The sequence below is a fragment of the Chroicocephalus ridibundus genome, chromosome 11, assembly GCF_963924245.1.
Source record: "Chroicocephalus ridibundus chromosome 11, bChrRid1.1, whole genome shotgun sequence".
NCBI classification, from domain to species: Eukaryota; Metazoa; Chordata; class Aves; order Charadriiformes; family Laridae; genus Chroicocephalus; species Chroicocephalus ridibundus.
The window spans coordinates 14,064,676-14,081,617 of NC_086294.1; the positions used below are offsets into that span (position 1 = coordinate 14,064,676).

A 16,942-nucleotide genomic window follows, 5' to 3' on the forward strand; every position below is an offset into this window, starting at 1 on the left:
AAACAAATAAGAATTATATAAATAAAAGAAGTAATGGAGTGGCACGTTTATATGCACGGTAGCAAATAAGCATTGGTGAAATGTGGTTTTGTACCCTAAGGAATTATCAATTTAGTAATGTGAAAATTACTGCAGATTTGCTATTAATTTTGAGGAGTGAGCACCTTTCAGGTAAGAACCTCCTTTTCGGTGACACGAGCCTGGTTTTGCATCCTGCAGGGAAGAGGGTCGCTGTACGTTTTGCTGGGAATTTGCAGGCAGGTGGGGGGTGGCCAAGGCAGGTTCCTCCTGTTCCGCTCCTGTGAGATCTTCAAAGGTAACACTAGAGCAATGGGTGGTCATAGCTACGGCATCATTGATCCTGCAAGATAGCAGTGGAGAGTCCAGCATGTGGGTGAAGATGAGACGTGCAACAGGCATGTCGTGAGGGGGAGGAAAAACCCCACCCCAACAACCCACTGTTTTTTTTTTTTTTTCCCCCCCTTCTTATTTTTTTTAGTGAATTTTTTGTATCTTGTTCTCATAGGCATAATGTGCAAATAGTAACCTGCCAAAAGCTGCTGGGTATTTTATGGACTTCATTGCAGTAGCTGTAACAGTTTTGGAGAAGTCTCTTACTGTTTGTCACCCAGTTCCCCGTGCATGGATAGATGGTGTGTGATAATGGCACGGAACAGCGTTTAACGTAGCGTTATATTGCAGGGACACGTCAATATAGACAGATTTTGAAACCAGAAAGAAGAAGAAAAGTGTTTCCCCCAATATTCATCATGTTATTATGAAGGCAGAGAATCTCTTCGACACGCAGTAGACCTACATTTTGAGTATAATGTATTGGCTCGGTAGCTGAAAGCGTTTTTGGTACATTAAAATAAAGCTTTTCATAAACTGCATGGAAAATGATGCTTTGCTTTTTGCAGTCAGCTTCATATCTATTACATGCCAAACTCTCTAGGAGTATCATTAATGTCAGCAGAGGAAGAGCATTTTTGAATAATTTTGATTAATGTAGCCTTGAAATGACCTTTTGAATTAATGGTATCTTAACATTAATTTTTACAGTAAGTAGTGCAAATGTAATTCCAGAATCCTATGGTCAGAACAGGAGAACCAAAGAATGAAACAATTTTTTATTAAGATTTGGAAAGGGTTTCTGTTCATGTGTGTACACTGTGCTCATCGATCGTGTTGAAAGGAGTTTCCCGTGTTCCAGCCGCCTCTTGGGGCAGGATGTTGAACGGGAAAAGCTGAATATAAAGCCTGAGGTGAGATCAGCAGAAACGGAGCCCTGGCTGGGAGCGCTGCTGGCGACATGTCGTATTCAGCCCTCACTTAGTTGCAGAAACTTAATGAAAATAAATTTATGAAGATATTTTTCTCTCTTCTCCTGTACTGTTACTGCTCCCTGTTGGACCTTTCAGTCTTTATGTGGTAAAACGTCTAAATGGATGTATTGCAAAGTCCGGCTTGCTTGGAATATTGCAGAGCAATTGCTTTTCTGGTGGGCTGTCAACATTTTATTTTTTTTTTAAATATAGAAAAAAAGTGAGTTATTCCCTACAATTTTTAAAACAACTTCTTTAATTTGCTTGAAGCGGATTTTTTAAATGATTTTGTAAATTTTTTCATTCAGCCCATTTCTGACGGGATGCTTAATTTCAGAACTACGGTGTTTAGCCAGAGGTAGGGGAAGCTGGGTGGTTTTGCGTGCGGAAGTTGAAATGAGGGATTAAACTTCTGCAAACAGCTGCTTGGCCTGTAATAGGTATCCTCTGGGAAAAATAACAGGTATTACAGAAGGAAAACATCTTTCTCTGTGCTTCCATCGGATGGGCTTTAAGTCGGGCAGGGTAGCACAGGTGACACAGGTCGCATCTCTGGATGGATGGAGGTGGGTAGGATCTCACTTCTGCTATAATGAATGAATTGCTTGTATCAATATCAATAGCTGTTCCTTAATGACCAACCAATTGGTGTCTGTTTTTTACTTACCTGCTTAGTTCTGTCAGTAGTGTGCCTTAAGTTTCTCTCTTTAACTCTCTCTTTTTTTTCTTTTTTTTTTTTTTTTAAATCTTTCATTTGTCACTCTGTCAGTACATACGATTTGTGGGCAGCAAGATTACTGCCCAGCGATAATTCCAATTATGGTTAAGGTTTTGATATTAAAATGGATTATCTATAAAATATGCATTGAGGGTTATTCTGTCAATTCTGAAAAAAGGCTTGGCTGTTTCTCCCCTGACAGAAATGACATGAGGGAAGGGGAAAAAAACCCCTTGCTTTTAATAGCCGGTCACATCAGGAATGACGAGCACTACAATACATTATCATATGAAATTGTTATGGCACAGGAAATCTTCTATGGAAGCATATTTAATACTTTTTTTTTCCTGTCGGTGTGTGTTTCTGACACCCAATTTAGTGTGATAGGTATCATTATCACCAAAACATTGCAAGGACCAGTTCTTACATCTTCGGCTTCCAAACCGTAGGCCAGTACAGGACATCTCCGTGATCAGTATTTGGCAAACATGGCTGAAACACGTTAATTGGCAAAATTTGCAGTGCTATATATAGAGTAATAATAGTATGATTTTTAAAATAGCAAACACATGTTTTGACTGGTGTTAACTTTCCAGCTGATCTACGTGTCACTCACCATTGGAGTCTGTCCCTGTTGCCTTCTCAGGAGATGTTCTTGCCCTGCAGACCCAATCCTGAAAATCCATATTTGTCAAAGGTTTGAGGGTTGCAGCTTCTGGTTTCATTTTATATATTAGTAGTTCATAAATGTTTCCGTGAGGAATGATTTTGATGTTTGATAATGGAAGCAGCTGGGGCATCGCGCTTGGGAAGAGCAGCTACTTCTGCAGACAGCTTTATGAGCAAAATCCTTCCTCTTCCTCCCAGCGCTGCCTGACCTGCCAACCCTTTGTCACCCAGCTGCACGTAATCTTTTGAAGACCATCTCTTATTTCAAGGCTTGATCAAATTGTAACTTATTTATCAAGGAAAGAGAAGATTTGTTTGTTGTCCTATCTGGATCTACAATGAAAATTTTAAAGCGTCACTTTTCCGTAGAACCTATAGCCTCGCTTTTGTTCTCTTAAATTGAGGTTATCAAAGGGGGTATCAGTACCGTAGTCTGTCTTACTGTGCCTGGAAAAGTTGATATCAGTTGTGGCTATTTAGATGAAGAAATGCTAGGAAAGTCCTTGAATAAAATGCTCTACTGATCATGTGCTGCTGAGACTCTCCAAGCACAATTTGCACTTGGGCTTAATTCCAAAATTGTTAATGTGAGCTACATGAGCCAGTAAAGTGACGTAATATAAAACAGATTTAACCCTATATGTATTGTTATCCTACTCTGAAAGAAATACTTACGTTAAATCATGTAGACCTTATTTATTAGGGTTGCTGGCTAATTATTAAAATGAGGACAAGCTCAAAGGTCCAAGGTTGTATCTGAACTCCAGTATTTTTCTGTCTAGCGCAAAAAGGAGATAAATGCTGCTCAGCTGTCAAAGTGCTGGGTTTGCGTTAGCCAAGCAACGCGGAGCGAGTAGGAAGATGGAGGCAGTGCAGTCTGCTGTGATTAAATCACTTAAAATCAGGGGTGTTTTTTCTGAGGTGAAGAAGGCGGGAGACCAGCATGGCTGGGTGAGGACCTCCTGATCAAACTAAAGCGCAAGAAGGAAATGCGTACAGTGGGACCAAGGATGTGTATCCTGGGAGGAATATAGGGATGTGTAGGGTTGGGATCGGGAAAGGTAAGGCACAGTTGGAGCAGGATTTGTCAATGGATGTGAAGAACAACAAGAAGGGCTTCTACAGTACGTTGGTCAGAAAAAGAATATTGAAGAAAATGTACTTCCCTCCCTTCCACAAATAAGAGAGGAGAACTAGTGACATGGAGAAGGCTGAGGTACTCAGCAATTTTGTTGCCTCAGTTTTCGGTGGTAGTCCCACTTCTCACATCTCTCAAGTCCCTGAACCTCAAGGCGGGGACTGGGGGAATGAAGGCCTTCCCATGGTGAGAGAAGATGGGGTTTGAGACCACCTGAGGAACCTGAACATACACAAGTCCATGGGACCCAACAAGGTGCACCCCAGGGTCCCGAGGGAGCTGCTGATGGAATTGCTGAGGGACTCTCCATCTCTTTTGAAAAGTCATGGCAGTCAGGTGAAGTCCCCAGTGACTGGAGAAAAGGGAATAACGCTCCGGGGAGACCGTTCAGTACTTTAAGGGGGCTTATAAGACAGACTTTTTACCAGGGCCTGTAGTGACAGGGCAAGGGCAACCGTTTTAAACTGAAAAAGTGTAGGTTTAGCTTGGATATATATATGTTTTTTACGATGAGGATGCTGAGACACTGGAACAGGTTGCCCAGAGTTCTGGCTGCCCCATCACTGGAAGTGTTCAAAGGCAGGTTGGACAAGACCCATCCTTTGCTTTGAAGGTTTTGTGAACATGCCGAGTGTTTGATGCGTTAGTTTGTCAGCGGTGTTTTTGTAAAATCTTAAGGTTTTCTTTTAAAGTGAATATTGTAAATGTGTTCATTTAAAAAGAAACTCAGTTTTCTGGAAGTCTTTATATGATTGCTTTATACTTCTGAGTGACACATCTTGTTGTTCAGATTTTTGAATTTGAACAGACAAACGATTTGCATGCTGGCTTAAACTGAAAAAGAAAAAAGAAGTGGTGGAGCAACTACTCTGTGGAAATTGCAAATTTGATACTACTTCTCCTCCCCCCCCTTCCATCTGTTTGCAAAGTTATTTTCACACAATTACATCATTTAAACTTTACATAAGGAGTTATTGCAAATGTTTCCTATATGATCCTGCTTTTTGTTGCCAGTATTGCTTTCTCTTTCGCCCTTGCTTCATGTGTTTGCTCAGGGTGATGTCTATATTGCCATCTATTGATGGCAGCAGAAGCGCGTCTGCAGGCATTGGGTAACTGATGGTATTGCCCCGTTAAATTGTTATTTTGTTAATAATACAGACCCTCAAATTGTGGAAAAACCCCATTTTGTTTACATGAATGGGCAAGAAAGAGTAAATGCTGATAAAGTGAGAATCAGCTAATAGAGGAAGGAATAATCACCCTTATCTCCTTCCCCCCCCAGTTTATATGCTGCACCTGCTCTGTGCCAGGATTCAAATCCACGTTATAATACCAACATTAAAAATAAGATCAAATCCCTTTTATTTCAGCCAGTCTATCTGCTTTGCTTTTTCCTGTGTCACCGAGTTCATATTGATGGGTTTGTACTGCCTGTAGTTCATCGGAGGTGGGGGGGGATATAAGTAAAGACAGAGAGCAAATGTCCCAGTATGTTAATTTGATTTTCAGAACCTGTGATGATAATGCCCGTAGCATGGTGTTGCTTTATGCCAATGTATGTATTTGTACCATCCTGTAACTGTTGTTTTCAGTGTAATGTGTTCTTCTCAGTGTTCAGAAAGGGAGCTGTTACAATTTCTAGTTTGAATTGTTCACAGAATTTCTTTTGTTGTATGAGTTACCTAAGAGCTCAGCCGTCATACTGAAGAAACGGAACTCATTGTCTGTGGATGTTTTCTTTGTAGGCTACAGAGAGTGAGATGGGAGATGTTGATTTAACAGGTCTTCCAGAAGCACCTGTAGACTCTGAAGATGAAGAAGAGGAGGAAGATGAAGATATTGACAGAACTTCAGATCCGCTTCTAGGGCGAGATGTTGTACGAGAGTGCCTTGAGAAAGAGCCTGCAGATAAAACTGATGATGATATTGGTGAGGAGAAAAAAATAACAACTCTTAAAGGACATCTGTAAGAGAAGCATATCAGAAAAGTGTATATGTATATCCTCATAATTACGAATGATGCCTTCCAGAGATCGCTTTGCTCTAGTGATACTGTTAATTGAATGATATCTCTTTTTAATGAGAAAGTATTTGTTCTGAGAAATGAAGTATTTTAAAAAACAGTCTCGGAGGTGCTTAAGATGTTAAATATTACAGTCATTGTATGTGTTGATGTAGGGGGGGGATAGGTAGCAAGGTGATTTTGACTGCCTGAAACTGTTGAATGTTATTACTGTCAAAGAGTATATGCTATTACTGCAGTATAGATTTAATAATTGTATACTGGAAAACATTTAAGATGCAAGTGATTTACTGCAGTGTTTAACTAGAAATTTGCATTAGTTAAATAGTAAAATTTGCATTACGCTATACTTCAGATAACTTCTCTAAACACTAGAAAAACATTTCGTGCTCCTATCAAGCTTATAATTACTGTACTGAAGGGTATTTTTAGTTGTTCTAAATGTTTGGAGCTGAAGTGCTTTTACGCTCTAGCCAGACCGCTGCCGTCAGAGTCAATCAGAACACGATTGAGACTGTAGAGCCGGGTTCCGGTTGTTGATGACAGAATGCATACTGGGCTCGTTTAGCCACAGGCACTAATGGGGTTTGTTACACCACTGAGCAATTCTTCCGTGAATTTAACCGAGATTTAATATACCTGTGGAGGGTAAGGTGTCTAAGGAACCCCTGGGCCTTGCAGTCTTCATACCAATGTTTCCTTTGTCTAACAGAGCAATTATTGGAATTTATGCATCAGCTCCCTGCCTTTGCCAACATGACTATGTCTGTGAGAAGAGAACTCTGCTCAGTGATGATATTTGAAGTGGTAGAGCAAGCAGGAGCCATCATACTTGAAGACGGCCAAGAGGTAAGTTACTGCTTATGTGGCAGTTTGAGTGCTATAGGCAGCAGTAAGTTTGCAAGGGCATCTGGGGGTGAAGGGCTAGAAAATCCATTTCCCATCTCCACACCTGAAAGTTAGAGAATTCTTCTCTCACCGTGACCTATATCCAGAACACCCAAACCGTAGCCCATCCTTTTGGGGAGATTCTGCCTGTGTATTACTGTCTTGTTCAAGACTTCAACGTGGCCAAGTACAGACATAACACAGCATTCAGTATGTTGTTATCCACACATATTCAGCGGAAGGAGACAGATGTTCAAATTACCAGTGGTTAGGCTCCCAACAGAAGTGCTCTGAATCCCTATTTTGAAATCTCTCTGCCCTTGGATCAAGACATCTGGAATGGCCATAGCAGGTCATCCCTCCAAGAGGATGAGGTAGACTCATCTCTGGTAGTGACCAAACGGGTGCCCAGGGAAAGAGTCTTCATTCTTACAAAATGGTATAAATATATTGTAGCAATTAGCCCACTGATTAAAAAAGCTGTCTGTTCATCAGCATTCCTCCCTACTGAATTAGTTCTGAAATGAATGAAGAATGCTGAAAAGCGTTCTTGTTTAAGTCATCTTTATTGCTTGCCTTACAGTGCACGTTTTTAGTGAATTAAATGTTGCAAAACTGTGGTGAAAACAAACTGGAGACTGCAAGAAAAAGCCTTTCTGAGATAAGAGCATTGGAACAGCTTATAGAAGTTGTTGAATTAGCTTCACTTTTCACATTTGTTTTTTACTTCCTCTAGCTCGATTCTTGGTATGTTATTTTAAATGGCACAGTGGAAATCAGCTATCCTGATGGGAAGAGTGAGAGTCTCTGTATGGGAAATAGTTTTGGGATTACTCCCTCTCTGGACAAACAGTACATGAATGGAGTGGTCAGAACCAAAGTAGATGATTGTCAGGTAAGATTACAATTCTATACAACTACCTCGTATTTTTAAGCATCTAATAAAAGAAAATGGACTACTTTCATGATCTTTATTCCAGGAGGAGAAAAAAGGAGGTTGGTATTTTGTGGGTCCAGGGCTTTGCTGATGTTGGGTTAGTTGTACACTCTTGAATACCTGAGATTTATTTCACACTGCCGTTAACGTGAGAAATGGGAACTTTGCTTTGTGCTGAAACAGAAGCTCGGTCCACCCCAGTCACGCTCTGTATGCGATTGACACACAGCAAGAACAGATAAATAGAAAATATCCATTTCCACTTCTCACAGGCTTTGTCCTCTATATAGTTTACCCCATTCGAGCAACCTTCTGGAGATGTGAGAAGGTGACCAGTTGTGTTTATCTTCTGTTTCTAACTCTCTCTCGTGTAGTTGGGCAGCACAGAGTGGGGCTGGTATCAAATGCTGTGCTGTTGTGATTGTGTTGAAGCAGCCCAGAGATGGGGATACATTCATGGTTTGCATATTCATTAACAATCCCATGTTGTCTGGGGGCAGTTTGTGTGTATAGCCCAGCAAGACTACTGGAGGATTCTGAACCACGTGGAAAAAAACACTCATAAAGTGGAGGAAGAAGGAGAGATCGTGATGGTAAAGGAGCACAGGGAGCTGGATCGCAGTGGAACCAGAAAAGGACACATCGTTATCAAGGTGAATTTCTTTCTGTGCTTTCCATTCATCTATTAAACCTTTATTTATTAGTAAATGAATACAATTTTGGTTTGAATGTAGAAGACATACACAGTTTTGTCTGTCTCAGCTCAAAAATTTGATTAGAAGGAATTTATATTATTTTACAAATATACTTTCATCTCTTTTAATATTAGACCTCTTCAGCACATATATTGAGCTTTGTATTGGGAGCACTGTTTGTGCATCTTTATGGATTGACCTGGTTTTTCTAATCTGGAAGAGGAACTTCGAGTAAAAATAAAATTAAGGGAAGTTACTAATTGTTTTAGCCAGGTATTACCGATGCAAAACACTTGGGCTGAGGGACGCATGAAGTTCTGATTTAAACACATTAGTGTATTTTCTCCTGAGTTTGCTGTAACTGAAATTGGAAAAAGGATTGTACTGTTCACATGGTTTTATGTTAAGATACTCTCTAGGGAAGAAGTAGTGACGAGAGATAACAGTTATTTTTTTGCATTTAAATTTTAAGGCAACACCCGAGCGACTCATCATGCACTTAATAGAAGAACATTCTATTGTGGATCCAACCTACATCGAAGATTTCCTTCTAACATACAGAACATTTCTAACAAGCCCCCTGGAAGTTGGAAATAAGCTCCTGGAATGGTTCACAGTGGACAGCCTCAGAGATAAGGTTGGTTTGAGTCTGAGCTTTAGTATTTCTGGTGAAAATGTCTACAAATTGATTCCTTTTTTTATTGCTGATAAACTCGGATTGTGCTGGAGATATCTATATGAACTATTTGAAAGCAAAGTATTTTTCACTAGTATCAAGAAAGGATTGTATGCATATAGTGTACTATCCTGAATTCGGTATAACGTTGTTTCTCTTCTGCAAAATGATAAATACTGTTTTCTATTTAATTTAAAGATGTAAATGCCAGTCTCTGAAATCCTTTTTCACCAGAAGTGCAGGGAACTTGTGTTCATGATCTCTTGGACATACCGTCTTTCTTCTCACGGCACCATTGTGCTTGTCTTCCAGAATTTTCTGCTGTAGAGCTTTTCAGTCTATTGAGCACATTTTGTTTGAGCAGCTTGTTACAAACTCTGTACTTAAAATAAACTCTGCTCAAGACAGGTGCAGTTGATAAAAATGCTTCCATAAATAGAAGGAGGTTCAACTCTGCGTAACTGTATGCACATACACGTGAAAAATGTCCATAGTCTGGAACTTGCATCCGTGTCCAATTTGTTGAAAATTATAGCAGTAAAATTCTTAGCCAGCGGTTTTATGTGTCCTACCTTTGAGCTGAAGGAAACCCAACAGACTATCAAAACGCTGTATTTTTTTGCATAGGAAATTGTCTGGGGTCTTTTGCTGTGGTTACTGCTTCTCTTCTTACCTTTTCCATGCTGTTCATTTTGACAACTACCATTTTTTAAGAAGAGGAAAGTAAAAAAAAAAAAAAAAAAAGGCATCTCAGCTCAAAACAGCGCTCTCAGCAAATAAAAGGGGAAATTGTTTATTTTCAGAAGAGAAACTGCTATAGATTAGCATTTTTTATAACATGGATGGATAAAACAATCGTCAGACTGACTTTATCATGAATGATAGTAACTCTGTAGCACGTACAAAAGAAACCTGAAGATTCAACTAGAAGTTCTTAAAAGAAGGTTTTCTGTTATCATAACGTACTTCCGAGAACTTTCTTTAAGGACATCATTAGGATGCTTTAAAAAGATAACTTTTATAAACAGCATAAGGAAGAGTTAACTGAAGATGGATTTCTGCACTAGTAAGTACTGGGTGCTGTAGCCAACAACTATTCTCTTTGCTGTAAGAGAAGAATCACAGGTACATAACACATAATTTTTTTTACAGGTTACCAGAGTGGTCTTACTGTGGGTGAACAATCATTTTAATGACTTCGAAGGAGATCCTGCTATGACTCGATTTCTGGAAGAATTTGAAAAGAACTTGGAAGATACGGTAGGAGCAAAAAGAACGACTGGTCATACTTTCTAATATTACATGTTCTCATTTTCCAGTGTTACAAGTGACTAACACATCGTAGTCTGCAAGTCTAACAGTCAATAGATGGCTTTTAACGTGGACATATTCATTCTTAAATACATATTTAGATATAAAGCCCATATAAAATAGTACATATGACACTCATTTATGTGTTTTTGCATTACTGCAAAAGAGGCCAAGGTTTATTTAGTAAGATTTGGATACATGGCATCAAAAGACTTTTTTCTGGCACTTGGGGTTTTTTTCACAACTGTTTTTCCATTTCTAGGAAAAGAAACACTACGTTCATTTTGTGTCTTCTCTGTTACAGAAAATGAAAGGACATCTGAGATTGCTGAATATTGCCTGCGCTGCCAAAGCAAAATGGAGACAAATTACCCTGCAGAAACCTTCTAGAGATTCGCCGCTGTTTTTCAGCCTCCTTGGGGGAAGCGACAAGGGGTTTGGTATTTTTGTAGAGACTGTGGAAATGGGCAGTAAAGCAGCAGAAGCTGGACTTAAGCGCGGTGATCAGGTAAAAAGAATAAAGTTCACTTAAAATATTCGGGTTCAACCAAATGTAGTGTTCTCAACAAGAAGCATATGCTGTTTACTAAAAGCAAACAACTGGCTAGCATTCTATTGTGAATGCCACAGTCCAGCTTCAGTTTACGCATGTTAAATGGGTTTCTATCAAATAGTTTTCAAAATATTTAAAACATTTAAATGTTTCAGAAACAGAAAGGGAAAAGAAAAACAAGTTGTGGTTATTTTAGGACACTTTCTGGTTGGAGATATGGTTAAGTTGAAGCCATCAGCTGGTTTTGTTTGATTCCCACCTAGTGCGAGTCATCCCAGTTCATTGAGGCTGGTGGAGCAATGACAGTTCATACCAAGTGAATCATAGAATGGTTTGGGTTGGAAGGGACCTTAAAGCCCATCCAGTGCCACCCCCCTGCCCTGGGCAGGGACACCTCCCACCACACCAGGGTGCTCCAAGCCCCGTCCAACCTGGCCTTGAACCCCTCCAGGGATGGGGCAGCCACAGCTTCTCTGGGCAACCTGGGCCAGGGGCTCACCACCCTCACAGCAAACAATTTCTTCCTGAGATCTCAAGTAAATCTTCCCTCTTTCAGTATGAAACCGTTCCCCCTCCTCCTATGGCTCCCCTCCCTGATCCAGAGTCCCTCCCCAGCTTTCCTGGAGCCCCTTGAGGGACTGGAAGGGGCTCCAAGGTCTCCCCGGAGCCTTCTCTTCTCCAGGCTGAACCCCCCCAGCTCTCTCAGCCTGTCCTCACAGCAGAGGGGCTCCAGCCCTCCCAGCATCTTTGATGTAATCTCAGTTCTGTGGTTCGTGATCCACCATTTTGGATTCAGGTGCAGTTCCTAATTGCAAGAATGTCATGTTAGCACAGACAATATGTTCGTTTAAAGCATTTGTCAGGTAGAAATGCAGGTCCTGGCTTGTTTACAGGGGATACTTTCACTGACGTGATGAAAATAGTTATTTTACAATGAATGTTTTCATTCTACAACTGATGTAAAGATGATATAATAACTTCTGGAAAGTTTCTGCTGTGCCTGTATTATCACCTTTGTATTTGTAAGTCTGTCATAAACAGTTGTTCTCCTAATAGTCCAATTTTTATTTCTTCTTAAAGATAATGGAAGTAAATGGACAGAATTTTGAGAACATTACCTTTGTAAAAGCTCTGGAAATCTTAAGGAACAACACTCATCTCTCCATTACTGTAAAAACAAACATTTTTGGTGAGTAGACTTTATATATGGTGTATTTTTGTGTATGTGGAGGGAAAATCTCCAGTCTTTCTGGCTTTCGAACTGCAATAAGATTCCACCTTTTTTTTTTTTTTTTTTTCCCCAACTTGCTCTGGGAGTGCGAAGTTGTGCCGAAGTCCCCTCGTTGCACCTCTGTTTGCTGGGATAAGTTCTCGTGTGCCAAGGGCTGCGCGTTGGGTGGCACAAAGCCAGCCTGGCCAGCTCTTTGCTCCCCGAGAAATCCTCAAATGACTGTTTAAGCGGCTTTAGTGTCCCTTCATGCGATATGGCTGAAGCACAGCCAGGGGATCTGGGCCAAATTGTTTTTTGCCAAGAAACAGCAAAAATCCCAAACTGGGCTTTTGGAAAAGTTTTCATAATGGCTGCAAGAACGATAGGATAAATTGCCTTTATATCTAAGATTGAAAAGGGGATATAAAAAGCGGTATGACATATAAATGTTGGCTTTTAATTGTCAACGTGAATATAAACACATAAATACCTCCTTAAAAAATCTCAGTCAAACCATCTGTTCTTTTTCCGTAATCCTGTTCAGGCAACAGAATAACCATAGCTACAGAGAGGAGAGACACCGCACAAGGGAGCTCCTGCCTCTCTGCTTGTGTCTGAGACCTTCTGATGGTCTCCTTTTTCTGATTTTCTTCCTCCAGTTACCTCCCCTCCTTCGCTATTGCTTTTTAAAACAATTATTTCCTGTTTATTGCTGTGCAGGTAAAAGGTTTCAAGATCATAATTAAAAAAATTATGGCATAATTAAAAAAAAAAAAAGGCATAAATCAACTGCAGTAACTGGTGGTCCAGAGTAATGTGAAATGACGTAAAATAAAGCACAGCTGGAACTGAGGCAGCGATAGGTTGTTCATTTGTATTACAAATGTAAGCACCGTACATTTAGGAGTGGATTCCAACCTCTTCCTGTTGGCTGATAGAATTTCAGGGTGACGTCTCTGATGCATTTTAATGAATTCATGTCTTGAAACTTTTTTCAACAGCGATACTTATTACCCCGTCTTTTTAATCGGTGCTGACAAAGAGCAATTCCCATTCTTATATTTGAATCGGTACCATGAGGGCTTGTAGCCTTCAATTTTGTTACCTAATAGAAATACGCAATTTGGCTGGGACTTTCTATAAAGTCCTGGTTGTCTTGCACATAGGGGCAATCAGAGAAATTCACTCTGTGAAGTCCTGCATTCTCCCACATTTCAACAGAAAATACTGAATTTCTGACTTGAGTGATTTAAAAAGATTTTAAAAGATTCTTAAAATATTTTTAAAAGAATACTTTGTATTGATAAACAACTTTGAAGAAATTGTTCTCACCTTTTATATGTGGGAAGAAACGCAAAGAACATAAACACTATCTTTTCCATGGAATTGTATCTCGGGCCATGTCAGTTTTGGTGATAGACTGGCTTAGTTTGATAAATGCAATAGGAATCTTGATGCAGCTTCTGTTCAGTCGTATTACTAAAAGCAAACAAAGGCTGTTTTGGAAAATATCAGTCTGTCTTACAGTTATTCTTGAGGAAGCATTTGCACGCTGTTGCAGGAAAGATGCAGACAAGAAAGTCAATAAATACGTAGAGGTGATTGCCATGAACGCAGTGTTTCCCTGCTGTCTATGCGGTATGGGTATACTAGGTCTATTAAATTTGCTGTGATATGTGCTAATTTCCAAAGCAGACAGGAGAACTCCGCTACGCAGAATATTTGATTTTGTTTATTGAACGTTTTGGGGTTACTCTTTCTGCCAGGGTATCAAAAGCAAAACTTAAATGGGAAAAGACCCACACTCGTAGAATCAAAATTAAAATGCAATGTATTGCCTGGTTTGTAACTCTTTGGTTCACTTTTTCTGCAGGGATAGTATGGGAAGAAAAAGGTTTGAGTGGCGAAGAAGAATGTGGAGGTTTTAGTGTGCAAAGGTAAATCATAATGGTTGTATCTTCTCTTGCAGTGTTCAAGGAGCTGCTCTGCAGGATAGGACAAGAGAAGAACGGAATTCCGCATATTCCAAAAATTGCAGAAAAGAAAAACAACCGTTATTCCATCCCAGATATGCCTGGAGATGTGGAACAGATGTTTCCCCGTGAAAAAGGGAACAAGAAGATGAAAGCAAACACTGTATCTGGTGGGAGAAACAGAATCAGGAAAATTTTAGACAAGACCCGATTCAGCATCTTGCCTCCAAAACTCTTCAGGTTTGTCAGGCTTTTCTGGTCAAACAGTATCATTCCTTATTAAATCGTTATATTTTAGTTTCTTAGTATCTTCAGTCATTTTGTCCATGTTGCTTATGTTTTTAAAAAAATGCAGCAAATCCGACCCATAAATGCAGAACAAGAACCAAAATATCTCTCTTCTCCCAGTGAGCGCTTTCAAATCTGCTTTTCCTCCGTCCTTGTTTTGAAAGCTGGTCTACATGTAATTACAACGTGTAATTAAAAGATCCGAGCGCCATTATTTTTTCCCAGTTTCATTCATCCCAAGGTGAATATAAGGAGCTTAGTGCATGTAATTTGAAACGAACGTGTTTTGCAGTGACGGTAGCGTGAGCCAGTCGCAGGACGACAGCATCGTGGGGACGCGGCAGTGCCGGCACAGCCTGGCCATCATGCCCATTCCGGGAACGCTCTCTTCCAGCAGCCCTGACCTGCTGCAGCCAACGACGAGCATTCTGGATTTCTCTAATCCTTCAGGTAAAACACCAGCATTAGCTTGATTTGCAGGATGATTACAAGGCAGCTGGTTCAGGGGGAAAATTACATCTTTTACCAGCTTCAAACACTCCAAGTGCAGTTACCTGTTTATCTCGTGGCCCAAACAGGTCCAAACTGCCTAGAACCTCTCTTGCTTTTTTGTAATGTGAAATTTAACTTCTTTTTACAAAGAAATGCATTTTGCCACCTCTGAGAGTGTTTGGTTTACTGGAGTTTACCAGAGCTCTGGTGGAAGCAGGTTGTTCTTGTCTGCACCTTTGTCTTCTGTCATCTCTTCCTGATGCCAGTTCTCCTGGTGATTCCATTTGTCCGTCCACTGTCTTTGAATATGTGTTTCAGGCAGTACTGCAGATAAACTTAGGACCGCTGTGGTACCAACATAGTGATAGTAAAGTTTTACAAATATTACATGTATTCAACTGTATGTCTGGAAAAAAAAAAATAGAAGAATGCTTTGAGATGTGTAGTCTGTGTTCTCATTGCTGTTACCGTAGGGATACGGTTTATGGGGTGGCTGCAGGAGGGATTTGTTGTTATATGCAGCTGCCTGTAAATACATCAAGTCAGAATCGTGTTTCCCTGTTTCAAGTGTAAGTTCTGTGCATAATTACATATTCTGTAAAGTGCCTTCTGGCTATGGCTTATGTTTTTGTAAACTTGCAGACTTCCCTTTTAAAAGGGATATGCACAGATAGACTCTGTCAAGTGCATAAATACCCATAGCAAATAAATTCCCTTTTTGCTGCAAATCCAGGTTTGCGCTGTCTGCATGAGAGCTACACACATGTTCTCTAAGAATCTTCATTTGATATTACACAAGTTACTGCTTAATATGAAATGTGGATAACTAGTCCTTCTTAACCTTTACTTTTAAGTTTACTATAACGAATAAGCTGTCATTTTTGAATGGCAGAGAAAAGCAAAATATTTCTGACAGTGTACTACCTACTCTTGCTAAGTTTTGTAAACATCTTGATTTGGTGTTGACACAGTTTTTCTCTTTTTTTCCTGCCGGCAGCTGTTGGGTTTTACTGTAAGTATCCCGATGTATGGCATCCTGGAGACCTTAATATTGCATGGCTTGCCTGTTGAACTTAACACTTCCAGATGTTGCATTGACATAGTTATGACTATTAGGGCACTGAGTAGTCACATGCTGGGTAACCTTCCCTTTAATAAACCGAAGCCCTTGGTTCCCTTTATGGGCACCGTGCCAGGCTGAGGCTGCGAGCACTTGCGTTTTATTCCCATTTCTGCTGCTGACACGTTCCTTCCCTTTGCTGTGACCTTGCTTTAAAGGAATGAGGTTGCTTTACGTCCCTTTTATAGAAACGGAAGTTTTAGATGATAACGCAGTTCGATATTTAGTTTGTTCTTCTATTGCACTCTGTAAAACTAAAATTTTGTGCATGCAAACTTGTTCTGTGTTGTAACCACAAGCTGCATCATGCAGAGGAAAATAATTTTTATTAATGTTTATGTGCTTAAAAGCAAAGACCATGAAGATAGACACATGCTTGTAACAGAAGTTTCCATCACCTGTCACTTACAGGTTACACTGATTTGGTTGCGTGGTGATTTTTTTTATTTTTTTTTTCCCCAAATTACATTTCAGTTTTGATTTTATACTTTATATGTTCTGATTTTTAGTTAAGTTAATACCAAGATATGGATCTTTGGCTCTTCTGTTGATTTATTATGATTTTTATGAGTGCAGTCATTTCCCAAATTATTCAATGTGGCATTCTCCCTACCTTCACTCTGAAATGAGTACATAATATTTACTATTCCCTTTTACTGCCCCCATTCATATATGCATAGAGCTTTTCAAATTCAACTACTCCCCAGGTATTGACGTGACTATTCTGGTAATGTGCTAAGTCATAACAATGAAACTGTTCATAGGGTTAGTTTTCGGTCAGAAATTTTTCTAACACACTGGTTTTCCCCTCATTTTCCAATTTATTTGCAGCTGCTGTTGAAGCTTCTTTTTTCCCCAGTAGGGGGAAAGTTTTGGTGCGGAATCATAAATTACCTGCTTGCTTTTTGCCCTGAAATTCCTGC

General features: G+C 39.9%; 1 protein-coding gene across 7 annotated transcripts in view; it reads left to right on the plus strand.

Moving 5' to 3' along the window:
- Positions 1–16,942, plus strand: part of RAPGEF6 (Rap guanine nucleotide exchange factor 6) — a 129,685-nt gene that overhangs the window by 81,446 nt on the left and 31,297 nt on the right. For 4 of the 7 annotated variants that reach the window (XM_063348945.1, XM_063348949.1, XM_063348947.1 and 1 more), the window contains 11 exons: positions 5,599–5,782; positions 6,589–6,725; positions 7,501–7,659; positions 8,202–8,354; positions 8,869–9,033; positions 10,225–10,332; positions 10,688–10,891; positions 12,017–12,125; positions 14,116–14,359; positions 14,700–14,857; positions 15,897–15,911. In XM_063348945.1, coding sequence (XP_063205015.1) covers positions 5,599–5,782; positions 6,589–6,725; positions 7,501–7,659; positions 8,202–8,354; positions 8,869–9,033; positions 10,225–10,332; positions 10,688–10,891; positions 12,017–12,125; positions 14,116–14,359; positions 14,700–14,857; positions 15,897–15,911 — 1,636 coding nt within the window. The remainder of the gene's footprint in view (positions 1–5,598; positions 5,783–6,588; positions 6,726–7,500; positions 7,660–8,201; positions 8,355–8,868; positions 9,034–10,224; positions 10,333–10,687; positions 10,892–12,016; positions 12,126–14,115; positions 14,360–14,699; positions 14,858–15,896; positions 15,912–16,942) is intronic. The other 3 variants (XM_063348946.1, XM_063348951.1, XM_063348948.1) reach the window with 1 other exon arrangement.